The 20,871-nt window shown below is 58.3% G+C and overlaps 1 protein-coding gene and 1 long non-coding RNA gene across 2 annotated transcripts; one reads left to right on the top strand and one right to left on the bottom strand.

The window, feature by feature from the left end:
- The first annotated feature begins 3 nt into the window (after window positions 1-3).
- On the top strand, window positions 4-2,855 carry LOC134474858 (uncharacterized). Its single transcript, XR_010045748.1, has 2 exons — window positions 4-457; window positions 1,585-2,855. It is a non-coding gene; the product is annotated as an uncharacterized LOC134474858 (long non-coding RNA).
- Window positions 2,508-20,321, bottom strand: Ttc38 (tetratricopeptide repeat domain 38). Its single transcript, XM_003461945.5, has 14 exons — window positions 20,137-20,321; window positions 19,274-19,351; window positions 16,893-16,974; window positions 15,770-15,941; window positions 14,848-15,021; window positions 12,940-13,015; window positions 12,289-12,408; window positions 10,687-10,746; window positions 8,533-8,571; window positions 7,713-7,794; window positions 5,791-5,956; window positions 5,086-5,245; window positions 4,843-4,916; window positions 2,508-3,097 (listed from the first exon to the last, which is right to left on the bottom strand). The coding sequence occupies exons 1-14, from the start codon at window positions 20,167-20,169 to the stop codon at window positions 3,007-3,009; spliced, it is 1,407 nt and encodes a 468-aa protein (XP_003461993.1). The 5' UTR covers window positions 20,170-20,321; the 3' UTR covers window positions 2,508-3,006.
- Between the last annotated feature and the right edge of the window lie 550 nt (window positions 20,322-20,871).

The raw sequence follows: 20,871 nt of genomic DNA on the forward strand, positions 1-20,871 counted from the left end.
ACCTTGATTCGCCGACAAGGGAGAAGAGAGGTCCTGAAAGGCGGGGCTCAGCGCCTCTCCTTGGTAGTTCCCGCTTCTGTCCGGTGCGCAGTGCTGGCTCGCCTTGACCTTCCTCTCACCCTGAGCCTCGAACCTTGGGCTCCACCCTGAGTGTATTCCTTCCTTTGTCAGGGCCTTTTCATGTTCGGTTTTTTCCTTGGCGTTAGAGCGAACCAGGCGCTTTCATGCTGAGCTACATTTCCACTGCTTTTGTATTTTTTAAATTTTGAGGCCAGATCTTGCTAAGTGGCTTGCTCAAGATCTTAACTGGTGAAAAGCGATGGCGACAGGCAGACCCAGGCGCATATCCCAGCTAAGAGCATCAGTCGGGATGTTCCAGCTAACACAAAGCCACCTACCTTCAAGCTGGCTTCGGAAAGTTGGAGGCCTTACGGGCTCAGGGAATGGCAAAGTCCAGGTTGGTTTGGATAGAAAGAGGGATTTTAAAAATGCTACTAGGTTGGGCCGTCTACTGGCCACTTCTGGAATTGCCCACCTCCAGGCAGGCTTTGCTTGGCACACTGGCCCAGGAACTTCAAGCTCCGGGTCACCTGGCAGGGATGACGATCAGTTCATGTCACTTGCACTGAACCTGGGGTTGCAAGGGCCAGGCCTGCCTGAGTCACGTACCAGAGGGAAGGGAGGACCACTGTGGCAGCAGGGAGGATGACCCAAGACTCCAGGTCTCTTGGCTCCGTTGCTGCCTCACCTTCCAGGGGCTGGATCCCTGTAGCCCAAGGGATGTCTGCTGAGACATCTGTCCTCTCACTGTATCAGCACAGAGTGGGCGTTCACCATGGTCAACAGCGTTGCTGCTGCTCCCAGTACTCTCCTGATGACCTTTTTCCTTACCATGGGGCTGTCCCTTCTGGGTTCATTTCTCACCCTGGTAGAATTCTGCCCAGTTAGGGCGTTCAGCCACCAGCTCTCACTGACAGCTCAGTGTGGCCACGTTCTAAGGATGCTGGGTCCACGGACATCATCCCTGACCTCAGGATCACAGCAGGGGAGAAAGTTGAAATAACACGGGTTGCTACCCCAGGCTGGGGGATACAGGAGAGGGGCCCCCATCAGCCTGCAAGAGAGGGAGGGAGTGGCAGGATGGAAGGCTTTGCAGAGGAAGGGTCAGGGAGCCCTCTTCCTGGACCACATCATGTCTTGCTTGGAAACAGTTAAGAGCCCAGGCAGGCTTCTGCTTGGGGGTGTGTCCCTAGCTCCTGGTAGGGATGACACCTCTCTTGAAATCTGACTGTAATTTCTCATTTTCTTGGCTGGCTGTCACATCCACTCAAGTTCAGGGAAAAGCTATCTTCCAGGACCCAGCCAGGGCCTGGAAAAGATGCTTAGAGGTACCCACAAGAGTCGGGAACAGTGAATTTATTGAAATCCCAGGAATCTACCCAGGCTTGAGCAAAACCCAGGGACCTAACAGCTTTAGAGGCCTCCTCTCCCTCCCAGGACACCTGCCCACTCCCTGTCCCACGGCCCCCGCCTGACTTCAGTTAGAGCTAAAAGAATTTGAAAGTAACCCATTTCCCCTCACAGGAAAGCCCGGAGCAGCAGCCCTGAGTCTGCACACTTGGGAGAGGCACCCAGGTCAGGCTACAACAGAGAAGCAGGAGACAGAAGCGACATTTAAAAGTCTGGCTTGGGGCTGGGGATTAAGCTCAGCGGCATAAGCACCTGCCTTGTAAGCAGGCGGTCGTGAGTTCAATCCCTGGTACTGATAAAAAAAAAAAAAAAAAAAAAAGAAAGAAAGAAAGTTAAAAGTCTAGTTCAAATTGTTCAGATCGTGTGTTGGATCTTTGGTTTTTCCTACCACAGAGCAGCCCGGAGCGCAGCCCTGAAAGGGCTGAGAATCAGAGTTTACAAGGACGCTGGGCACCCAGAGTGCATCCATGGGTGGGTCAGGCAGAGGGAGCATCTCTGACAGATGGGCAGCACCGGAGCCCTCCTGAGCTGCTCCTGGCCAGCTGATCCATGAAGAGGGCGCTGTGGTTACAGTTGGGCTGAGGCCAGAGGTGTCAAGGTGGGGACCCCTCTCCCAACAGGACAGATTGCCCCACTAACTGTCCCCTGAGAAGTGGGCCAGCAGGACCTGCAGAACACGTCGGAAGACTAAATGAAGGGTTTAACCGCAGGGCATCCCGTTGCAGGGTGAGCCTGCCTGGCGGGTCCTGCCTTCTAGCCTTTGTACAACCAGGAAGAGGAGGTGGAACTGTGCCCGTGGGAAAGTACAGCGTACAAAGCCAGTGACACAGCAGCCTCTTGAGTTGGTTCTGCCTGATCAGGGTGACGCATACCTGTAACCCCAGCTATTCGAAAGGCGGAGGAAGGACAGCTAATTTGAACCCAGCCTCAGCAACTCAATGGGACACTATGAAAAAGGCATGGGTGGGAGGGGCTGGGGCTGGACCTAAGTTCAATCCCCTACCCCACAGGAAAAGAAAGCACGCTGACACCAGCGGTGGTGGTACATGGCTTTAATTCCAGTTACTTGGGAGGCCAGAGCAGAAAGGTTGCAAGAGACTAACTTGGGCAATCCAGATGCTACCTCAAAATAAAAGTGCTGCGGGTATTGTAGCTGAGTGAGAGTGCTTGTGTGGCATGTACAAGGCTAATCCCTGGACCCACACCCTGGACCTCAGCAAGGGTTGGAAGAAAATTCTAAATCACATTGAAAATTAACTTGCCGGGGCCTGGGGATTTAGCTCAGCGGCATAAGCGCCTGCCTTGCAAGCAGGCAGTCCTGAGTTCGATCCCCGGTACCGATAAAAAGGAAAAAGACAAAAAAAAAAAAAAAAAAAGAAAGAAAATTAACTTGCCTTCCCTCTTTCTATAAAACTGAGTGCAGGATGCATTCCGCTCGGGCCGACTCTGTCCTAGCAAGCAGGTCCAACCCCCTGACCCTACCCCAGTGTTGCCCTGATGCAGGAGCAGTCACTCTGGCTCGTGCAGCCCTGATCACTACATGAGGTGAACGGCAGCCGCCTTGCGGATGAGCCGTTCAGTCAGGGGCGAGTTGGGCTTCAGGGCGTCACGCTCCATCAGAAGGCTCCTGTGGAGATATACATGCGGTTATGGAACCTTCGAGAAGGGTCAGGCCTGAGGTCCCCTGGTCCACGGCAGGAGGACCAGGCCTGGGTTGTGGAGCAGAGGGGACAGGATGGGCGGGACAGGAGTCTTGGGCTCAGCTGGGGAGCAGAGAGCCACATCCTGGACCCACAGAGGAAGCAGGGCAGGGACATCCTGAGGCATCCCATGTCCACCTCACCGTGAAAACTGCACCCTGTGATGTGGTAAGGACGGTACTGTGGCCTGGTCTGCCTCAGGGACAGCCACGGCTTAGAATCTCGCCACTCACTCTGCAGCCACAGCTTGAAGCTGGGGACACCAGGAACGAGACATGGCAGAGGGCGGGAAGCGAGGGGTAGGCCAAAGGTGTGGGGGACCCCAAGACAGAAGAAGGCAAGCATTAGAGGGTGTGCGAGGCAAAGCCCAGCTGTGGGCTGAAGGCCGGTGTCTCCCAGATCGCGTGCTGGGACCTTGGTCCTCCACAGTGTGCGGCTGTCAGGAGCGGGACACTGGGAGGTGACGACATAGGAAGGCCCTCAGGACAGGATTCCTATGCTTCTAAGAGGCAGCGTGAGAGAATTCCCTCTGAGCACCCACAGGAGGGCGCTGTCGCCCGGCCACGCTGAGGCCCTGCCTCTATGCTGGTCCCCCAGTCTCCACCCGGTGACACAACTGTTCCCTGTGTAAGCCACCCTGATGTGGTGTTCTTTATGACGCCAAGGACGCCAAGATAGGCCCCAAAAAGGGACCAACGGGGTCCTGTGCATGAGCGGTGTAGGGCTGGGGGCTGGGGTGGGGACGCGTGGGCAGGCGTGTGAAGTGCAGGCTATGGGGTAGCCCTCGAGTGTCCCCAGAAGCCCACGAGGTCACAGGATGGTGAGCTGGGTGATGGTGATGGGAACATGGGGGCTCTGGCTCCATTAATCAATAAAACACCCAGGAGATGGGAATTTAGTGTCATTATTGGGACAGCATGGAAACATGAGGGAGGGGGCCTAGTTGAAGGGACAGGGGCCTGGAGTGTGATCTTGGGGTCTTTGGTTTGCAGGCTCCAGCACGGGAAGCTTGGGTGGGGGGCACACCCCAACCACAGCCACCTTTGAGGGCATGAGCCACACGTGGTGGCAGAGGGCACTGCATGGTCACCTCTGCCCAGGTGCCCATGTAGCCTGCTGGCCTCTGCACCATCTTACCCTGTCCCTGGGAGGGCCCAGACTGCCTGGCACACATGCCCTGGACTTGCAGGGCCCCTCCATTGTGGCTTTCAAGGGACACCTGACACCTCCCCACTCACCACCTCCACAAGGCACCCGATCTCTAGACACCTGTTCGGAGCTCCTCTCTGTCCCGTCTCCCACTCGGGACAGGTCCATGGAGCCGTGGCCGATGCCCTCCCTTGATCCCCGCCTCCCATGCCCAGCACAGGCAGGAAAACATGAGCCAAAGCCTGCAGGAGCCATGGGCATCCACCAGGTGGAAAGGGATACAGCTGTCCCAGCTTGTGCAAAGGCCCAGGGGCTCTTTGTGCAGCTAAGATGAGCTGTGGGCTAAGGCGGTGGAGGTCAGGCCTAGAGCAAGGCTAGCTGGCAGTCAGGTTAGGCCTGCTCACAAAGGAGAACCAAGTTCCCCGATGGTCTTGCCCCTGTACGACCTCAGGGAGGGTGGCCCCAGGAGTGCCCGCTGAGGGGAGCCCGCCCGCCCGTGCTGGGTGTGGAAGCTGTCACTCACCGGGCCACATTCCTGTAGGCGCTGGAGGTGCAGTTCAAGGCTGTGTGGATCAGCAGCTGGTTGAAGACATCTCTCTGCAATGCGGGGGGTGGGGGTGGTGTCAAGAGCCTGTAGCCCCGACACCCCAACATGGGGCAGCCTGTGGCTCCACCATGGATGACGCGCTCTGGGGAGGCAGCATGAGGGACAAGGACTCCCGGGAGAGGCAGGGGTGCCCACGCGGGGAGGCGGCTGGCCGCTCACCTGGGCATCGCTGCCCCCGATCTGGACGATGCGGTAACGGATGGGCAGCAGCAGCTCCAGCGCGCGGTCGGCGTTCCCGTCCTTGAACTCTACCATTGCCCGGCACAGGGGCAGCCCCACGTCTCGGGCCAGCAGGTGCTGGCAGTTCTCCCCTGGGGACCTGTCCCCGAGACACAGCTGAGGCCACCTCCACAGGGCACCGTCCCACCCACGCACCATCCAGCAGTTGAGCTGGTCACGTCACGAGGTGGACGCTCTGATACGGTGAGGCCCAGCACGGAAGGGCGTGGGGACCCCAACTCCCTGCCTCAGTCTGTCCATCTGGAAAATGAGTGTGATGGTACCTGCTTCCCAGAGAGGTTAGGATGGTGGACAACACCAGTGAAGGCTGGGCATGAATGTTAGGGTTCCCACCGTCACCCTTATCGGCCCCAGGCAGGCACCATCTCAATGTACAGATAAGGAAACTGAGGCTCAGAGCAAAGATGCGCCTTGCCCAGGATCTCAGGCCCTGACCCAGCACATGCCTCTGGTCGCAGGACCCACTGGGTCTCTCAGGATCCACCCCAACACTGGGCTTTCCTGCCCGTCCGGGGGACACAGAGGCAGCTCTGTAGGGGGAGCACCAAGGGCTCCCCCAAGGCGATGCAGGTACCCCTCTTCTACCAGCACCCCAACAGTGGGCCCACCCTGGACCCTGCATACTCGCTGGCTTCCTGCAGGCTAGTCAGCAGGTCCTGTGTGGTCTGGCGGTCCTGGGCGCCCAGCGAGGCCATCAGGAAGTGAGCATCATTGAACAGCAGGATGTGGTCCTGGCTGTGAGGCCTCGTCACAGGCAGGACGTCCTGCCACCGCTGGCCCACGGACACCCCTGGGGACACAGGAGGACACCGGGATTTGTGTGCAACTGGGAGCACATTCCGCACTCTGCTCCTCCAATCTGCAATCTTCTTGCCTCAGCCTCCCAGAGTGTGTAACTTTTTTAGCCCCGAACACATTTTTAAACTCTTCTGGTAGGTGGTTCATGCAAGGATAGCCCCTGGTACATAGCAGGACCTCAACAAAAATGTGTTTTGGGCCAGGGATTTAGCTCAGTGGCACAGCACCTGCCTGGCAAGTTCGAGGCCCTGAGTTCAATTCCTGGTACCAAAAAGAAAACAAACACACACACACACAAAGAGGGCCTGGGATTTAGCTCAGTGGTGTAAGCACTCGCCTGGCAAGGGCAAGGTTGTGAGTTCGATCCCTGGTACCAAAAAAAGGAAAAAGAAAGAAAGAAAGCAGGGGCTGGGGATTTAGCTCAGCGGCATAAGCGCCTGCCTTGCAAACAGGCAGTTGTGAGTTCGATCCCTGGTACCGATAAAAATGAAAAAGACAAAAAAAAAAAAAAAAAAGAAAGAAAGCAAACAAAGAAACAAAAGCTGGGCTGCATTAATAACATCCTCTCCCTGTGGGTCTGGATCTCTCAACTCCTCGATCGTCCGGCTCCACTCTCCGGTGCCACCTGCCAACGGGCCCCTCCCTGCCTCGAGCACCACCATCACCGGGCCCGGGACCTCCATTCCTCATTGCCCTCACTGGCCCACAGCTCTGAGTCTCTGCTTTTGCACAGCCGGGAGGTGAGTGCCCCACCTGCCCCCAGGGTCCCCTGCCCCTTCCTCACGCCCACTCTGCTCAGGTCAGCAGGGTCTCAGGGTGTGTGGGGGCGACACCCTCCTCCCCCAGGCTCTCCTGGGCCTCGAAGTCCTACAGCACCAGTGGCTGGTTCAGTCTCCTGCTTCCCTCCTCACAGCAGCCACCAAGGGTGAGGTGTGGATTTTGAGGCCACAGCCTCCTGGAGGATCCCCAGCTCCTCCCCAGCCAGGCCTCTGCTGACTCCGTCCTCCTCAGCTCCCCTCGCCCCTCACCGGGCCCTTCCTGCACACTGGTACCCCAGCTCCCACCACTCAGCTCCTCACCCAACCTCTGACACCCATCCCTTCCAGGCTGCACCTCCCTGCATCTAACACTCTTCATCCCCTCTGCCAGCCAAACCCTCCGCATCTGCCCTGGCTCACATCTCTCCTCCGCCTCAAAGCCTCCCGGACCTCCCTGAAGCAGCTCGTCCTACCCTGCCTCCAGCCCCACAGTGCCCCAGCTCCCCAACATGACCCAGCCTGGACCTGGGTGGCACAGGTTTGGCTCTCTGGAGTCCCGGGGATAGGGCAGACCCCTCTGACACTGCAGTGGCCGTGAGAAGCCAGCAAGGCCCCTGGAGCCATAGCCAGCCAGGGCTAGGTCACTACAGAGCGGGGGATGACAGGGCCCAGAAACTGCATTGTCAGGGGGTTGGGAAGCACTCGTCTCTCGGGTCCTAGAAAGAAGCCATCGTGACAGAGGCCAGGTGCCACCTGGGCTCTGGAGGCCTGGTGGACAGGGTGTGGGAACAACAGGGGACCCCGGGTGCAGTGCTGAGGCCCCCACGAGAAGGGGAGGAAGGAGCTGGAAAAACGGGCAGAGGTGGCCAGCAGTCACTGGGGGTGGACTGGAGGACAGCTGAGCAGCTGGGACCTGGAGGGGCCCGCCTGGGTTACAGCGCCCGGATCGCACTGGGGATAAGAGCACAGGCCTCGGGCAGGACGCGCTACCTTCCATCTGGAGGCGGAAGAGCATGGAGCAGCTGTCCACCATGTCCAGCATGGTACCGCTCCTCTGCAGGCTGGGCAGGATCTGCAAAGCAAAGCCCCGGGAATGGGTGATGAGGAGTCCACGGGGACAATGAAGGAGCCACTGCCGCCGTCCCTGCCACCCCAAGGATCAGCACGGTCACCTCGCCAAGGGCCCTAACAGCTGCAGGGAGTAGACCTGCAGTTGGAACCTGCCATGCTGGGGGGCCGGGGACACGTGTTAGGCCCTGTGTCCTGGCATTCGGCACCCCTAGCCCAGAGCCTCAGAGCAGGTCACTGTCCCCTCTCCCCAGAGGTCCCTCTCCCCAGAGGTCCCGCCCCTGTGGGAGGTAACACAGTGGGTTTCCTCTGACATTCCGGGTCCCAGGTTTTTGATCCTAAGCCCTCACTGAGGGATGCTTTTTCCTTTGAAAAGAACACCAGGGGCTGGGGGCAGGGAAGAGGTACAGAGGGTCAGTTTGAGAAGGAGGCAGTTCTGGGGATGTGTGACCCTGGAGCCCCACATGGCAGGTGTGCGCAGGGCTGACGTGCACTTAGCTTTCCCTCATGTGTTATCTCGGGACAGACAAAGGTCTGTGCACAGATTGGCGCCCTCACAAGGGCGACCTAAAGGCTGCCTCGGGACAGTGGCCTCCACACTCCTCTGCGGACACCCTAGGGTTAACAGAATCAGCGGAACAGGGCTCTGGGCAAGAACCGGGTCCAGGCTCTGCGGGTTTTTTCCTTGCAGGGACGACGTCACCAGAGCCGGAAGTAACCAGACTGCACACGCAGCACTTACATGATTATCATAGATGGTCAGCGCCCCCTCGTAGTCACCCTGGCAACAGAAAGAGGCGGAGTTAGCACTGCACAAAGCACAGCCCCGCTGAGAAGCTGCGTAAACACCTGGCCAGGGTTCCCCAAGCACGTGGCGGGCGCAGCCTCCTCGTGGGCTGGGCCAAGAAGGGGCAGGTGTGGCTGGGGTGGACCCAAGGCTGTGCTGAGCACAGGGCTCACGTCTCCTGCCCAGAGTTAATTCCCGGTGAGCTGCCCTAAATGGAAACATAACCGCTTCTCTTTCTTCTTGTGGTACTAAGGACTGAACCCAGGACCTTCACCCCGAACTATATACCCCTACCCTTTTTATTTTTAACTTCTAAGACAGGTTCTCAAAGTCGCTAAATTGTCCGGGCTAAGTTTGAACTTCTCACCCTCCTGCCTCAGCCTCCCAGTGCTAGGATTACAGGCCCCTGGCTGCAAATCTGAACTGCATGATGCCACAGTGGAGAAGCCCACAGCTGACCTCCTGCGTGGGTCAGTCCAAACACAGGCATCTCAATAACAGTGGAGGATGCCAGCTTCGGGCTATGTGGTAAAACTCATAGGAAACATCAATGAATTTCGTGTTTCAATTTAGATCCTGTAACGGTTTGTAGCTAGATGTCCCTCCAAAGCCTCAGGCACTCAGAGGCAGCACTTTTGGGAAGTCATTGGATCACTCGAGCACCCTACTCATCACTGGATCAGTCCACAAGTGAGTTTATAAGTAAACGTGCAGTTAGGAGGTGGGAGCTGGCCAGAGGGGTGGGTGTGGCCAGAGGGGGTGGGTGTGGCCAGAGGGGTGGGTGTGGCCAGAGGAGGTGGTGCCCGGTCAGAGGAGGCAGGGCCTGGTTGGAAGAGGCAGCCCTAGGGGTGTGGCCTACGAGGGTTCATTTCCCTGCGGGCTCCTTCCCTGCTCTCTGCTTCCTGTCAGCCAAGCTGTAAGCAGCTCTCCAGCAGGCTGCCTAGCCAAACTGTTTCTTTGGAGCTGGTCAACCCTGTTCATTAACTAAAGTACACCTGGCCTCCTTTGAGCTGCTGGTGTCCAGTATTTTGGCCTAGCAAGGACAAAATGACCAGGAAGGATCCCATTCTCAAGATACCTGATTTTGTGTAGGCAAATGTTCCCAAACCTGAAAAGCTCCTCAATCTGAAACACTTCTCCGAGGCGCTCAGGGTAGGGGACACTGCTGTGGGGGCCGCAGGGTCTCTGCCTCCTTCTACACAAGCTATCTCCGCATTCTACATCCACACAGAGTTCTCATCCGCGTGCATTCCTCCCACTGGACATCTGGGGACCCTTCTGTCTTGCTCTGTGGTCCACAGAGCTGCCAAGAAGCACCCTGATAAATAGGGTGCTCGGGGGAATCACGAGGGCTGAGGGGGCTCCCGAGCAGTGAGCCCACAGCCCTGCTCCTCCTGGAGATCCCAGGGTTCCTTCAGGCCCAGGCTGTGGGGAGGGGGCTGAGCTCTGCACCCCAGCAGCAGGGAGAAACCTACAAGGTGCAGTCAAAATACATGGATGTTCTTAAATTTTAAAAATGTGCACAGTTAGAGACACTGCCATGAATCCCGTCAGAGTCCTCTCACAGGGAGCATCCGTCTGTTCTCGGCCCCTTTCTGACCGCTCTGTAGGTCCTCCTTCCCGAGTGGCTTTAGTTGCACTGCCGTGGCCGCCTCAGTGCTCTGAGCCGATTCCAGACCTTGCGGTCATTTTGACTTTGGGAAAGCCGGAAGTGCCACGGCCCCAGGTCTCGGGATCAGGCGAAAGAGGACACAGTGCCATGTTTTGAGGAGCCCGCCTTTCTGTTGGATGGTGCTCGGCAGCAGCCTCTACTGTATTTTTTATCACGTCTCATAAAGATGCTCAGGAAAGGGCTCCAGAGCTGCTTCAGAAACTGGCAGGACTGCTGGATGAGTGTGTTCAAAGCACGGGAGAGGAATCTGGGAGAGATTCATGCTGTGTGTCTCTAACCGTCATAATTTAAACATTCACCGCAGTTTCCAGCGCCCCTGTGCACAGTCGGTGTGACAGCACACAGGCCCCCACGTTTGGACAAGGCCTGCGGACCTACAGCAGACCCCAGAAATACTCTCTCCCGTGACGTCTGTGTGGGTGACGCTGTCATCTTACCTTCTCAATCAAGTACAGGGCCCAGTGCCAGTAATTGTGGCAAGCCAGCATGTCAGAGTCCTGCGGGAAGATCAAGAGAATTAAGGAAAGACGGGACCGTGCAGACCAGCATGCGTGGGCTTGTGCTGAGGGAAGCAACGGCCCGCCAGGCCCTGTCTGTCCCGGCATCTCCACGCCACCCCATCACCCTCTGCGCTGGGGGCAGCCATGGCTGTGCCTGCGTGGACCCAGGAGGCTGAGGCAGGGGGAGTCTTCACAGCTGGACCCTCCCGGGCTCTCCAGGGCAGGGTGGAGGCCTATGGTGGAGACCAGACTCAAGCGAGCTCTGTGCTCAGCAGCCAATAAATAAGGCAGGCAGAGGAAAGGGAGCCTGGGCCATGTCATCCACACCTGGGCCACCCAGGGACAGAGGGACACGTGGGAGGACGCCAGGGTTTATGTCCAGAGGTCCCCCAGGAGCCTCTTGTGCGCAAAGGTGGAACTGTTGAAACCTGACGGGATGCAGCTCACGTGCTCTCGGAGGTAGGGATCTGATCAGAGGTGGCCGCTGGGGGTGACCCGAAAGGCCACATCTCCCTCCCAGCTCCTCCCTCCCTCTCTGCCTCCCGGCCGCCAAGCTGCAGGCAGCTTTTCTCCCCAGGCCCTGTGCCAGGCCGCTTCACCAGGCAGCCACGGGGTGAAACTGTGACCAAAGATAAGCCCCTCCTTCTCCAAGCTGGAGGTGTCAGTACTGCGTCCCAGTGATGAAAAATGACCAAGGCAGAGGACAGCGTCCTGATCTGCAATGGTCCTAGCCTTGGCTGTGTTAGAGCCAACACCAACGGGACTCGCTTGGGGTCAGAGCCTCACAGGGCACAGAAGAAGAAACTGAGGCACAGAGAGACCCAGATTGTGTCCCAGGGTAGAGGAGAACTGTGCTCTCCTGGAGGGATGTGCAATGGGAATCAGGAAGAGGGTCCCTGCCCGAGCCCCTCAGCCCACAGGACTGGGCCACGGCAGTGCCTCCCCAGCCTCAGTGTTCCCACATGCCCTCCTGGGGAGACTCAGTGCCCTCACTGCCCATCGAAGAGCCTGTCACAGTACATGGAAGAGCAGGGCAGCCAGAGCATCTGGCCAGCTAGGCATCCCATGTACCAGGTTCACAGCTGGGGACAACAGACTCACAGAAGCGAAAGGGCCACCATCAAGCAAAAGGTCCAGACAGGACTGGATGATGTTGGGCCCCAGAATGGGCACAGTGGTCAGAGTAGTTGTGTCACAGAAAAAAATGGCAGGGAGGGTCCTGGGGTCTGGACGGCCTTCTCCCCCACCCGTCAGTTCTGAAGCTACTACCATGCCACCAGCCCACAGGCCCCATGCTGGCTGTGCCCGTGCTCCAAGCCCACCTCCCCGCCCCACGCGAGCCCATAGCAGCCCTTGGCAGCTCCTGGGTCCCACTCTCACCCCACTCTCTTTTCCTGCCAGCTTTTGATCCATTCCTACTGCAGCCCAAGCCCTCAGCCACGGTCCGTCCCAGCACCTCCGGTCTCTGGCTCTGGGCCGGTCCGGCTCCCCAGCACCTCCGACCTGCTCCCCAGGCTATCACCTGCCCACGTGCCGGACCTTCCATTGATTTTCCGAGTGCTGCATGAACTCCAGCCCGGCCTTGTACTCCGCCCTCATCTCGTGCACATGCGCCACGGTGTGCACAGACCATGCGTCTGTGGGTTCGGCGGAGAGAGCCTGTGGGCCCAGGAAGAGGTGGAGATGCAGGCATAGGCCGGATTCAGAGCAACCACAACCCCAACACCAGTCCCCTCCCCCCGAGCACCAGGGGCACACCGGCCTGGCGCCAACCCACCGTGCAGACGGCACAGCCGCCTGTTCCACAGACGTGCAAACCGTGGCTTAGGGAGGCTGAGTGCTCATTCCGGGTGTTTCCAAAGCCAGGGCTCAAACCCATAGCCTCCTGCGTACAGCTGAGCCACCTGCAGTGTGCCCTCCAGCTGCCTGAAGCCTCAGTTTACCCTGGTGAAATTGTCGGGGATTCTGCAGGTGTGGCTCCACACACTGTGGCAGCACATCCCGGGAGCTTCTGGGCTCAGGAGCGGCAACCCTGCAGGTGGCAGCTGCTCACACCAACCAAGCTCCCCCAAATCTCCAAGGATGCTCAGAGGTGGGGGCTGGGCTGTGTCACACCTGAGGGTGGTTCTGTGTGCTCTGCCCCCCTTGACCACGCTGAAAGGTCCCACACCTGGAGAAGGGACCACTTACCTCTTTGGCGAGCTTTGCTGCCTGGTCGTAGAAGTGTGTTTCCATCAGTCCAAAAGAATAGAGGCCTTTCACATAGCTGGAAACAGAACAGTAGCTCAGGGGACCGCGGTGGGCTGCCCGGCACCCCCAAGGGGTGTGTCAGTCCTAACTCAGCTCCGTGCAGGACAAAGGGTCCTGGAGATGTGACCACGTTGAGATGGCTCCACTACAGTGACCACTGTCCTTATAGAAAGGCCACGTGAAGACACGGAGACCTGGAGCCACTGCGGGCGGGAGACAGCAGGCAGAAACCACAGTAATGCAGCCTCAAGACAGGTCGAGGCTGGAAGTGGCCAGGAAGCACCTTCCAGGGCCTTTAGAGAGTCCAGGCTCCGCTCACACCAGGGTCCAGACTCCTGGTCTCCAGAAACACCACGGAATGCGTTTTGTCTTTTGTTACAGAACCCTAAGAGCAGGTGGCACACTCCAGCCCCCAGGGACGCAGTGACTCCATGACTCCAGGGGTGCAGGGCAGGTGACCGCCGTCCTCTGTGCTATGGTTCCCAAACCCAGAGGAGGAGCAGGCCCCTCCTCTCCCTGGTCTCCATGGAGGGGCTGAGATCCTCTCCCACTGTTGGCCTGGCGAGGCCCACGGGCCGTCAGTGGCCCCTCCTTGCCTCCGCAGCACAGTACATGGCTCTGTGCTCTGCCTGGACTGGGGGCACTGTGACAGACGGGCCCCAGAGGCCGGACCCATCCCCTGACTCACTCTCAGCCTGGTGCACAGCCTGGCCCAGGCGGGTGGGGCTACGAGACCTGTTTCTCACCGGGAAGCACTGGTCCCGAGGCCCAGGGTGGGCACACCGACACAGGGGCTCTCCTGCTCTCCTGAGGCTCTTGGGAGCTAAGTGAAAGCCAGGCAGAGCCAGGGCATTTCTACGTGGGACTCTACTGTTAACGCTGACTACTGGGTCACGCAGGAGGCAGCTACAGAAAAGCCCGAAGAAGAAGGGAAGACCCCTCCGCCTGCTTTCGGGGTAGATTAGAAGCAAGTGGTCACCAGGGAAGTGGCTGGGAAGGAGGGAGGGCCTGCACTGGAGCCAGTTGCTGGGCTAGGCCCACTCTCTGAGTGAAACGCTAGGCCAGGACCAGAAAGCCTGGCTTACACTGCAATCCAGTCCACCCTGGGGCTTCGGGCCACGCACAGCACTGCAGGCCTCCCGCTCTCCCCACTTCCTGCTCCTGCAGGAGGGGACCAGGTCACGGGGTCAGTTCCACTATGTACTCGGTAGCAACAGCGTGTCCCTTTCATTCTGAGCCCTGAACTGCCACAGTGAGCCCCTCCGGGAGGGTCTCTTCTCCCTCCCACATAGCAGCCTGATGTCCACAGGCGGTCACCAGCTGGCACTCTGAAACAGAGTCATGGCTGCAGAGCCCTTGGCCCTCCTAAGATGAGCATCCAGTATGGTGAGAAATGAACTTTTGCTGTAATAGCACAGAAGCAGCATTGAAGAACAAGATTCAGGGGATGCTTGTTACTGCAACCAAACACTCCTATCCTGACTGACACAGAATGGTGCTACCTCATTCACAAGATGAGATGAAAATCAAATGAAGAAAAAGAAGCTTGTTAGCCAGGAGTGGTGGCATCTTCCTGTGATCCCAGCACTCGGGAGGCTGAGGAAGGAGGATCGCCGTGAGTTCAAGGCCAGCCTGGGGTACACAGTGAGTTTAAGGCCAACCTGAGACACAGCAAAAGACTCTCAAAAACAAACAAACAAACATAGAGAAAAAAGAAAAGGAAGACTTTTAAAGAGCCAGGAGAAAAAAACAGTTGTCTGTATTTCAGGAAAGCACCAAAGGAATGTCTGCTTCAAGGCAGAAACAGAGAATAAGAAAAAAAAATTGTGGTTTCCAGCCGGTCCGTACCTGCTGAGGGGGACGTCAGGTGTCCAGAAGGGGTACACTCGAGCCACAGAGTCTCTCATCTGTTCCTTGTAGCCCAGGTAGAAGTAGCCGTCGTGGGCAAACTTCAGGGCCAGCATGTCTGTCGGGTGGTCCCGCAGGATCTCCTCCCACAGATCACAGGCTTTCGACAAATTCCTGGAAGCCGAGAGAGCATTCTCAGGACACCGACACGAGGCCCACACATCCGGGGAGTCTAAGGACATCGCAGCACAGTGTGCAGCAAGTTTACAAACCACACCAGGGGCTGTGGGTGCAGCTCAGGAGTAAGGCGTTTATCTACATGGTGAGGCTCTGGGTTCAATATCCAGCCCTGGAAAAAGTGGGGTGTGTGCGTGTGTGTAGCAGGTCACTGGGGACATGCCCCTAAAGGGACAATGGGACCTGGCCCTTTCCTATTTCCTGCTTCCTGGCTGCCATGATGTGGCAGCCTCCTCTGCCCTCTGCCTCCCCCGTGAGCCCCGTCTCACCCCAGAACCAAGAACAATGTTACAGAACCCCAGGTGACTACGGACTCGACCCAGAACCTTTTCTCTCTCTAAGCTGATTTCCTCTGGTATTTTGTCACCGTAAGGGAAAGCCACGAAGCACGTCGGGAACGTTTTCTCCTCTCTCCTGGATATCTCTGGGTGTGTCCTCTCAGTTTTGCAATTAAGATAATAAACCATGTATTTAAGGCAGCACAATCAGTAGCTTTGAACACTGGCTGGGGAACGCAGCCAACTGCTTCCTTGCTGGCCTCCTCAGCTGAGGCAGGGCCTGGACAGATGTGAGCTTCAGCTAGGCCTCTGCTGGGGTGGGCCTGGGTCACCCTGAGGTGGCCTCCTCCCCCAGGGCACTGGGAAAGCCGTGGCATCACCCTGCACAGCCCCTGAGCACCCCTCACCCCTTGGCAAATGTCTCCACCGCAGACACATGCAGCTGCTCCCTGGGTGTCAGCGGCTGGGTCTTCGAAAGCTCCACCATGGTCTTCATGGCCATGTCCAGCTCTTTGTCCAGCCTCACGGAGCTTCCGGTGCCAATGAGCACGAGGCCGTTGGCGATGACGTGGCCCATGGCTGGCAGAAGGATGGGAACAGCTAGTGACTCAGGGAGTCCCAGGCAACCTGTGGCCAGGAGGCACCAGCTGGGCTGCAGGCAGGTTGGCCCCGAGTGAAGTCCACATCTCAGCCCAGTCTCCAGGGCACATGGGGACAGAGGGGCAGCCCTGTAAGCAGCCGATACAGTTTACTAACGGGCCACGCTAGTCAGTGCCCGCATCTTAAGCATCCTTGATCCCACCAGCAGCTCACAGCTGGCCCTGTTGCTACCCCCAGCACGCAGCCTCCCCAGGGTGCTCAGTGGGTGGTGCTCTGAGGAGCACCTGCCAGCATGCCCAGCCTCGCCACTGTCCTGTGCCCAGCTAGCATAGGCTGTGCCATGTGGCCTGGACACCTGGATGCTGGCACATGTGCTGGGAGAGGTAGGTGACTGGAGAAGGTGGGGTTTGGTCATGGGCCCACGCCAGAGACCGAAGACTGGAGCCTAGGGCTAGGGCCACCCATGTGGCCCTGCTACTGACCTGAGCTGAGGCTGCTCCCTGGTACCCGGCTGCCCCCAAAGGCTAGCTTTGCGTCACCCATCGTCCTGCCCCTTATCAGCTCTGGCTCTTGGGAAGGTCCCTAACCCCCAAGGGCTGCAGGGACATCTCCCCTGTAGCCCTGTGCTACAGGGGCCTGGACTTGGGATTCAGACAGATGTGGGTACATGCCTTTCCCTGCTGCACTCAACCTCCTCATCTGAGAAGCGGGAACAGTGTGCTCAGTGGAACTGATGGGAATTTGAGAAAAAATGTGAAAAGCACTTCTGTAGGACCCGGCACCCTCACAGGACGCCACGGTCACTGTCATCGTCCCTCCTCCTGGGTCAATGCCAGCCTGGTCCCCACCCCCACTCCAACTGGCCGGGGAACAAGAGGACCCACATCCCCCGGCAGAGCTGGACTCTGCTGCCCAGGGAGCCCCGCTCACCAAAGGTCGGATCTGCCGCTTTGAGCTTCGCCAGGCAGCCCTCGATGCCCCCGAGACTCTTGTCATTGGCCCATTTTACATACTGAAACCAGAAAGGAAAAAGGAGTTTTCTCCGAGGAGATCGCATTGATCTAAACCCTGATTTCATACTTTTGTGCACAGGGGTCAGGGCCAGGCCCTTGCACACCCTCATCACAAGGGTGTCAGCAGGGACACCCAGGCCCAGACTCCTCCTCTCCCCCAAACACGAGGATTTCCTGAACTTAAAGAAAGCGTCACTTGGCTGACCTGGGAAGAGACCGAGGCCACTTTCTCTGTGGCGATGCCCAAAAAGTAAAAATCCAGGGCAGGTCCTTCCCGACAGGTTACCTGTCGCGTCCGCTTCCTCACCCCTAGAGGTGCCTAGAAACCCTCTCACCCCAATTCCTGCTTCTTATTTGTTGCATTTAAAAATGACCTAAGCCAGGTGTGGTGTTGCACACCTGTGCTCCCAGCACTCTGGAAGGAAGGCTGAGGCAGGAGGACCACAAGTTTGAGCCTAGCTGGGGCAACCTACAGAGACTCTGTCTCAGAGGGGGAGCGAGAGAGAGAAAGAGAAAGAGGGAGAGGGAGAGAGAGAGAGAGAGAGAGAGAGAGAGAGAGAGAGAGAGAGAATGCATGCGGGGGATGTGGCTCAGTGCAAAGGCCCTGGGTTCCATCTCCAGTAGTGGAGGGAGAAACAGACAGACAGACAGACAGACAGACAGACAAAGGCTGAGAAATAACTTCCCGGCCATTTTTGATTATGTGGTGTATCTGCCTCCAGTCTTTTTTAAATGCTGCTATGGTGCAGATGCAGTCTGTCCTCACCGAAACTCAGCCGGGTACAGCTCGGTGGCCCAGCGCCTGGCTGCCCTCACTAAAATTCACGTTGCAGTTTAGGTGCCAGTGGAGCACTTTTGGGGTCCTCACAGGACTAGGTCAGTTTTCTCAAGGGCAGGCCACCACAAAGTGGGCAACGCTTTGGTGCCTACCCCTCTTCTGCTTCCACCACAGGGCCTGGCACCATGCTCTTGAACTGCAGAACATTAGCTAAACAAACCTCTTTGCTTTATAAATTACCCAGCCTCAGTTATTCTGCTATAACAATAGAAAATGGATTAAGACAAATGCCTTTTTTAAAATCATGAAACCTGCTCTGGCTGGTTTCCTCAAAGCCCCATCTGGTCAGGGGTAGGGTTTTTCGGAGGTAGTTGGATGTGGGGTGTGTGCTGCTGGGATCAAGGCTGTAATGCTGGGATTGAATCAAGGTGCAATGTGAGGATTAGCGCTGCCCCACCCTGGGTGTGCAGGCTGCCTGCCCTAACCGTGGGGAACCTAAGTAAGATGGCAGGGACAGAGAGAGGGTCACTGTTTGCTGCTTGCCACCTCCTGCCTGCTGTGAGCCGTTTCTCCTCTGCCAGGCCACCCTGCCCTGGAGCCAGCAAACTAAGAACTGAAACCTCTCCAAAGTGTGAGCTAAATGAACCTTTCCTTCATTAACGGGGCGCTGGCTGGCTTATCTCACCAACAAGAAAATACACTAGATTATTTTCTTTATTTTTTGTGGTGCAGGGAATGGAACCCAGGGCTTTGCAAACGCCAGACAAACCCTGGACCCCTGAGCTCCGCCTCCGCCCCTTGGGTGGTTTTCACATTTGCCCTGCGAGTTGTCTGACCTACAGCCACACAGAATCAATACCTGCTTTTCCAGAAGACACAGGGCAGCTGGCACAGAGATTCCAAAAGCCCATGCTTGAGGGCAGGACAACACAGAGATGCCAATGCCCGGGGCAGAAGGAACACAGGCGGGAGGAGGAGGGGCTGCTGAACGCAGGAAGGTGGCCTGTGCCAAATCCAGTAGCAACAGAGGCCAGCAAGGTGCAGGAGGGGCACGTGGGCTGTGAAACACCAAGCAGCTCAAGAGCACAGAGCGGGCCCTCAGCCAGGACAGGCTGGGGCAGGAGTTGTGTGCTGGCCTGGCTAACGCATTCCATCCGTTCTGTGTTCAGCCTGGGTGCCCTGGGCCTTCCTGGGTCCTCTCACGCGACCTTACCTGCAACTCCAGTCAGCTCAGCTACCTGTGCCTCTGTTTCCCTACCTGTGAAACAAACTGATTAGGGCCTTACTTCTGAAGGAGAGCAGGGGAAAGCCACAGTAGGCGGAGCACATTCACAAAACAACCCCAGGCTGGGTCCCCCCCACGCCACCCTACACCCTCGAGGACCCCAGCAAGATGCTTCCCCACATTCCTCTGTCCTCCGGCACTCAGAGCTAGATTTTACCACAGCAAAGGCACAGTGCAGTTTAAAATCCCCCAGCATCAGCCTCACCGTGGGGCCGTGGCGTCCCCGCAGGCCTACCTGGGTCAGGGTGGCATCGAACAGCTTACAGGCTTCATTGCTCGTGGTGGAGAGCGGGAGCTTGGCGTCCTTCCATGCCTACAGCAAGAAAGGCATACCAGGGCCTGGGCACATAGTGTGCCCCCACTACACAAACCCCCACCCCAGTGCACTTCCCAAGTCCCCAGTGCCTTGCTGGGGACCTCTGCAGACTGTGGCCTTGCGTGGCATGTGGGCACTCCTAGACTTCACAGATACTGGGTCCAAATCCAGTGGTCTCTAGAAGGCTTGGTGACCTTAGGAAAGACCTTCTCAGACCCTGGGTGCCACTCTGTGAAATGGGCACAGCGGGACCCCCAGGGGTAATTCAAAGTGTGCGCCGGGGTTCCTGGGTTGCCAGGAGGGGAGAGCAGGTGGGCAGAGCAGTACCCAGCACTGAAGTCCACCCTGTAGGAGGGAGGCCTCCCCTGGTCTCACGGTGTACAAGGCTGCCACTGCCTGGACCAGTCAGACCTCCGTCCATCTGCGAGTGCCCCCTCGTGCCTGCTCTGGGAAGCTCAGGGCAATGACCTCCAACAGAGGAAGCTCCCCTTCATTGTCGTCATCTGCAGAATGGGCTCAGGGTCTCTACCCGGGGAGGGCCCAAGGAGACTGCCCCTTGAGCAAGCTTTGCCCTCTGTGCTGGGGCTTCCGGTTGGGGACTCCACCACAGGGAGTGCAGAGTCTCCTTCTCGCCTAGGGTCTCACCCGCTCTGCGCTGCCAGCCAGTCCCACGGGCAGCAACCTCGCCAGATCCCGAGTGGCCCGTAGGTCACATCCCGCCCCGCCGGGCGCGGGCCACCCTTGGGGGACAAGAAGAACTCAGACACCGCGGCCTCGTGTACCTGGCAGTCGCGCAGTGCCGAGGACGCAGGCATGGTTCGTTCGGGAGATCGGGCTCGGGGCTAGGGACTCGGGCCGGAGGCCTCTCACTTCCGCAGCTTCCCGGCAGCGAGTGCGGGGAAAGTGCAAACGCAGTGGCCGGGGCTGGCCGGGGCTCCGGGCTGTACACAGCTGCCCGCGCTGCACGTCGGGGGCGGAGCCGGGGCGGGGGCGGGGCGCCAGACGCCCCGGGCTCTCCTACTGGCTAGAACTCAGGTAGGCCCCGCCCCTCCCGCCCCCTCCTCGGAGGCACAGCGGGTTGGCCGCAGCGCTGCTCCGAGGGCGACCCCGGCGTCCTGCTCGCGGGCTGCAGGAATCCAGCCTGGTCCAGGGGTAGCTTTGGTGTGAACCTGGGTGCCCCGATCTACCGCCCATAAGAGGGAACCCAGGGGATGGCTGGGCCTGGGAGTGCCCTCCCAAACTCCTCCTCGCTAGGACCTGAGCCTGCCAGGGAGTTTCCTTGATCCCCTGGGGAAGCAGGGAGCTCTGGGACCCCGGTCACTTGCAAAGTACAAGTAGCCTCCCTCGCAAAACAACACACATTCGCGAGGCCACTTGGGTGACACCTCCGGGTCTGGCTTCACTGTGTCCCCCCACCCCACCCCTACCCACTCTTGCTGCCTGGGCCCCGTCCAGACCCTGTTCAAGGACTTGCAGTGGCCACACTGCGAGCTGGGCAGGACGGCACTGGAGCTGCG

This window comes from Cavia porcellus, unplaced genomic scaffold (genome assembly GCF_034190915.1).
Source record: "Cavia porcellus strain 051 isolate PalLab524CR breed Dunkin Hartley unplaced genomic scaffold, mCavPor4.1 scaffold_40, whole genome shotgun sequence".
Taxonomy (NCBI): domain Eukaryota; kingdom Metazoa; phylum Chordata; class Mammalia; order Rodentia; family Caviidae; genus Cavia; species Cavia porcellus.

Excerpts from the sequence above, each read along its gene's own strand:
- Ttc38 (XM_003461945.5), bottom strand. The coding sequence starts at position 20,169 with ATGCCTGCGTCCTCGGCACTGCGCGACTGCCAG. Across the intron at positions 19,352-20,136 it reads CGGCACTGCGCGACTGCCAG|GCATGGAAGGACGCCAAGCT; the intron begins GTACACGAGGCC and ends TTCTTGCTGTAG. Across the intron at positions 15,022-15,769 it reads GTGGAGACATTTGCCAAGGG|GAATTTGTCGAAAGCCTGTG; the intron begins GTGAGGGGTGCT and ends CTCGGCTTCCAG.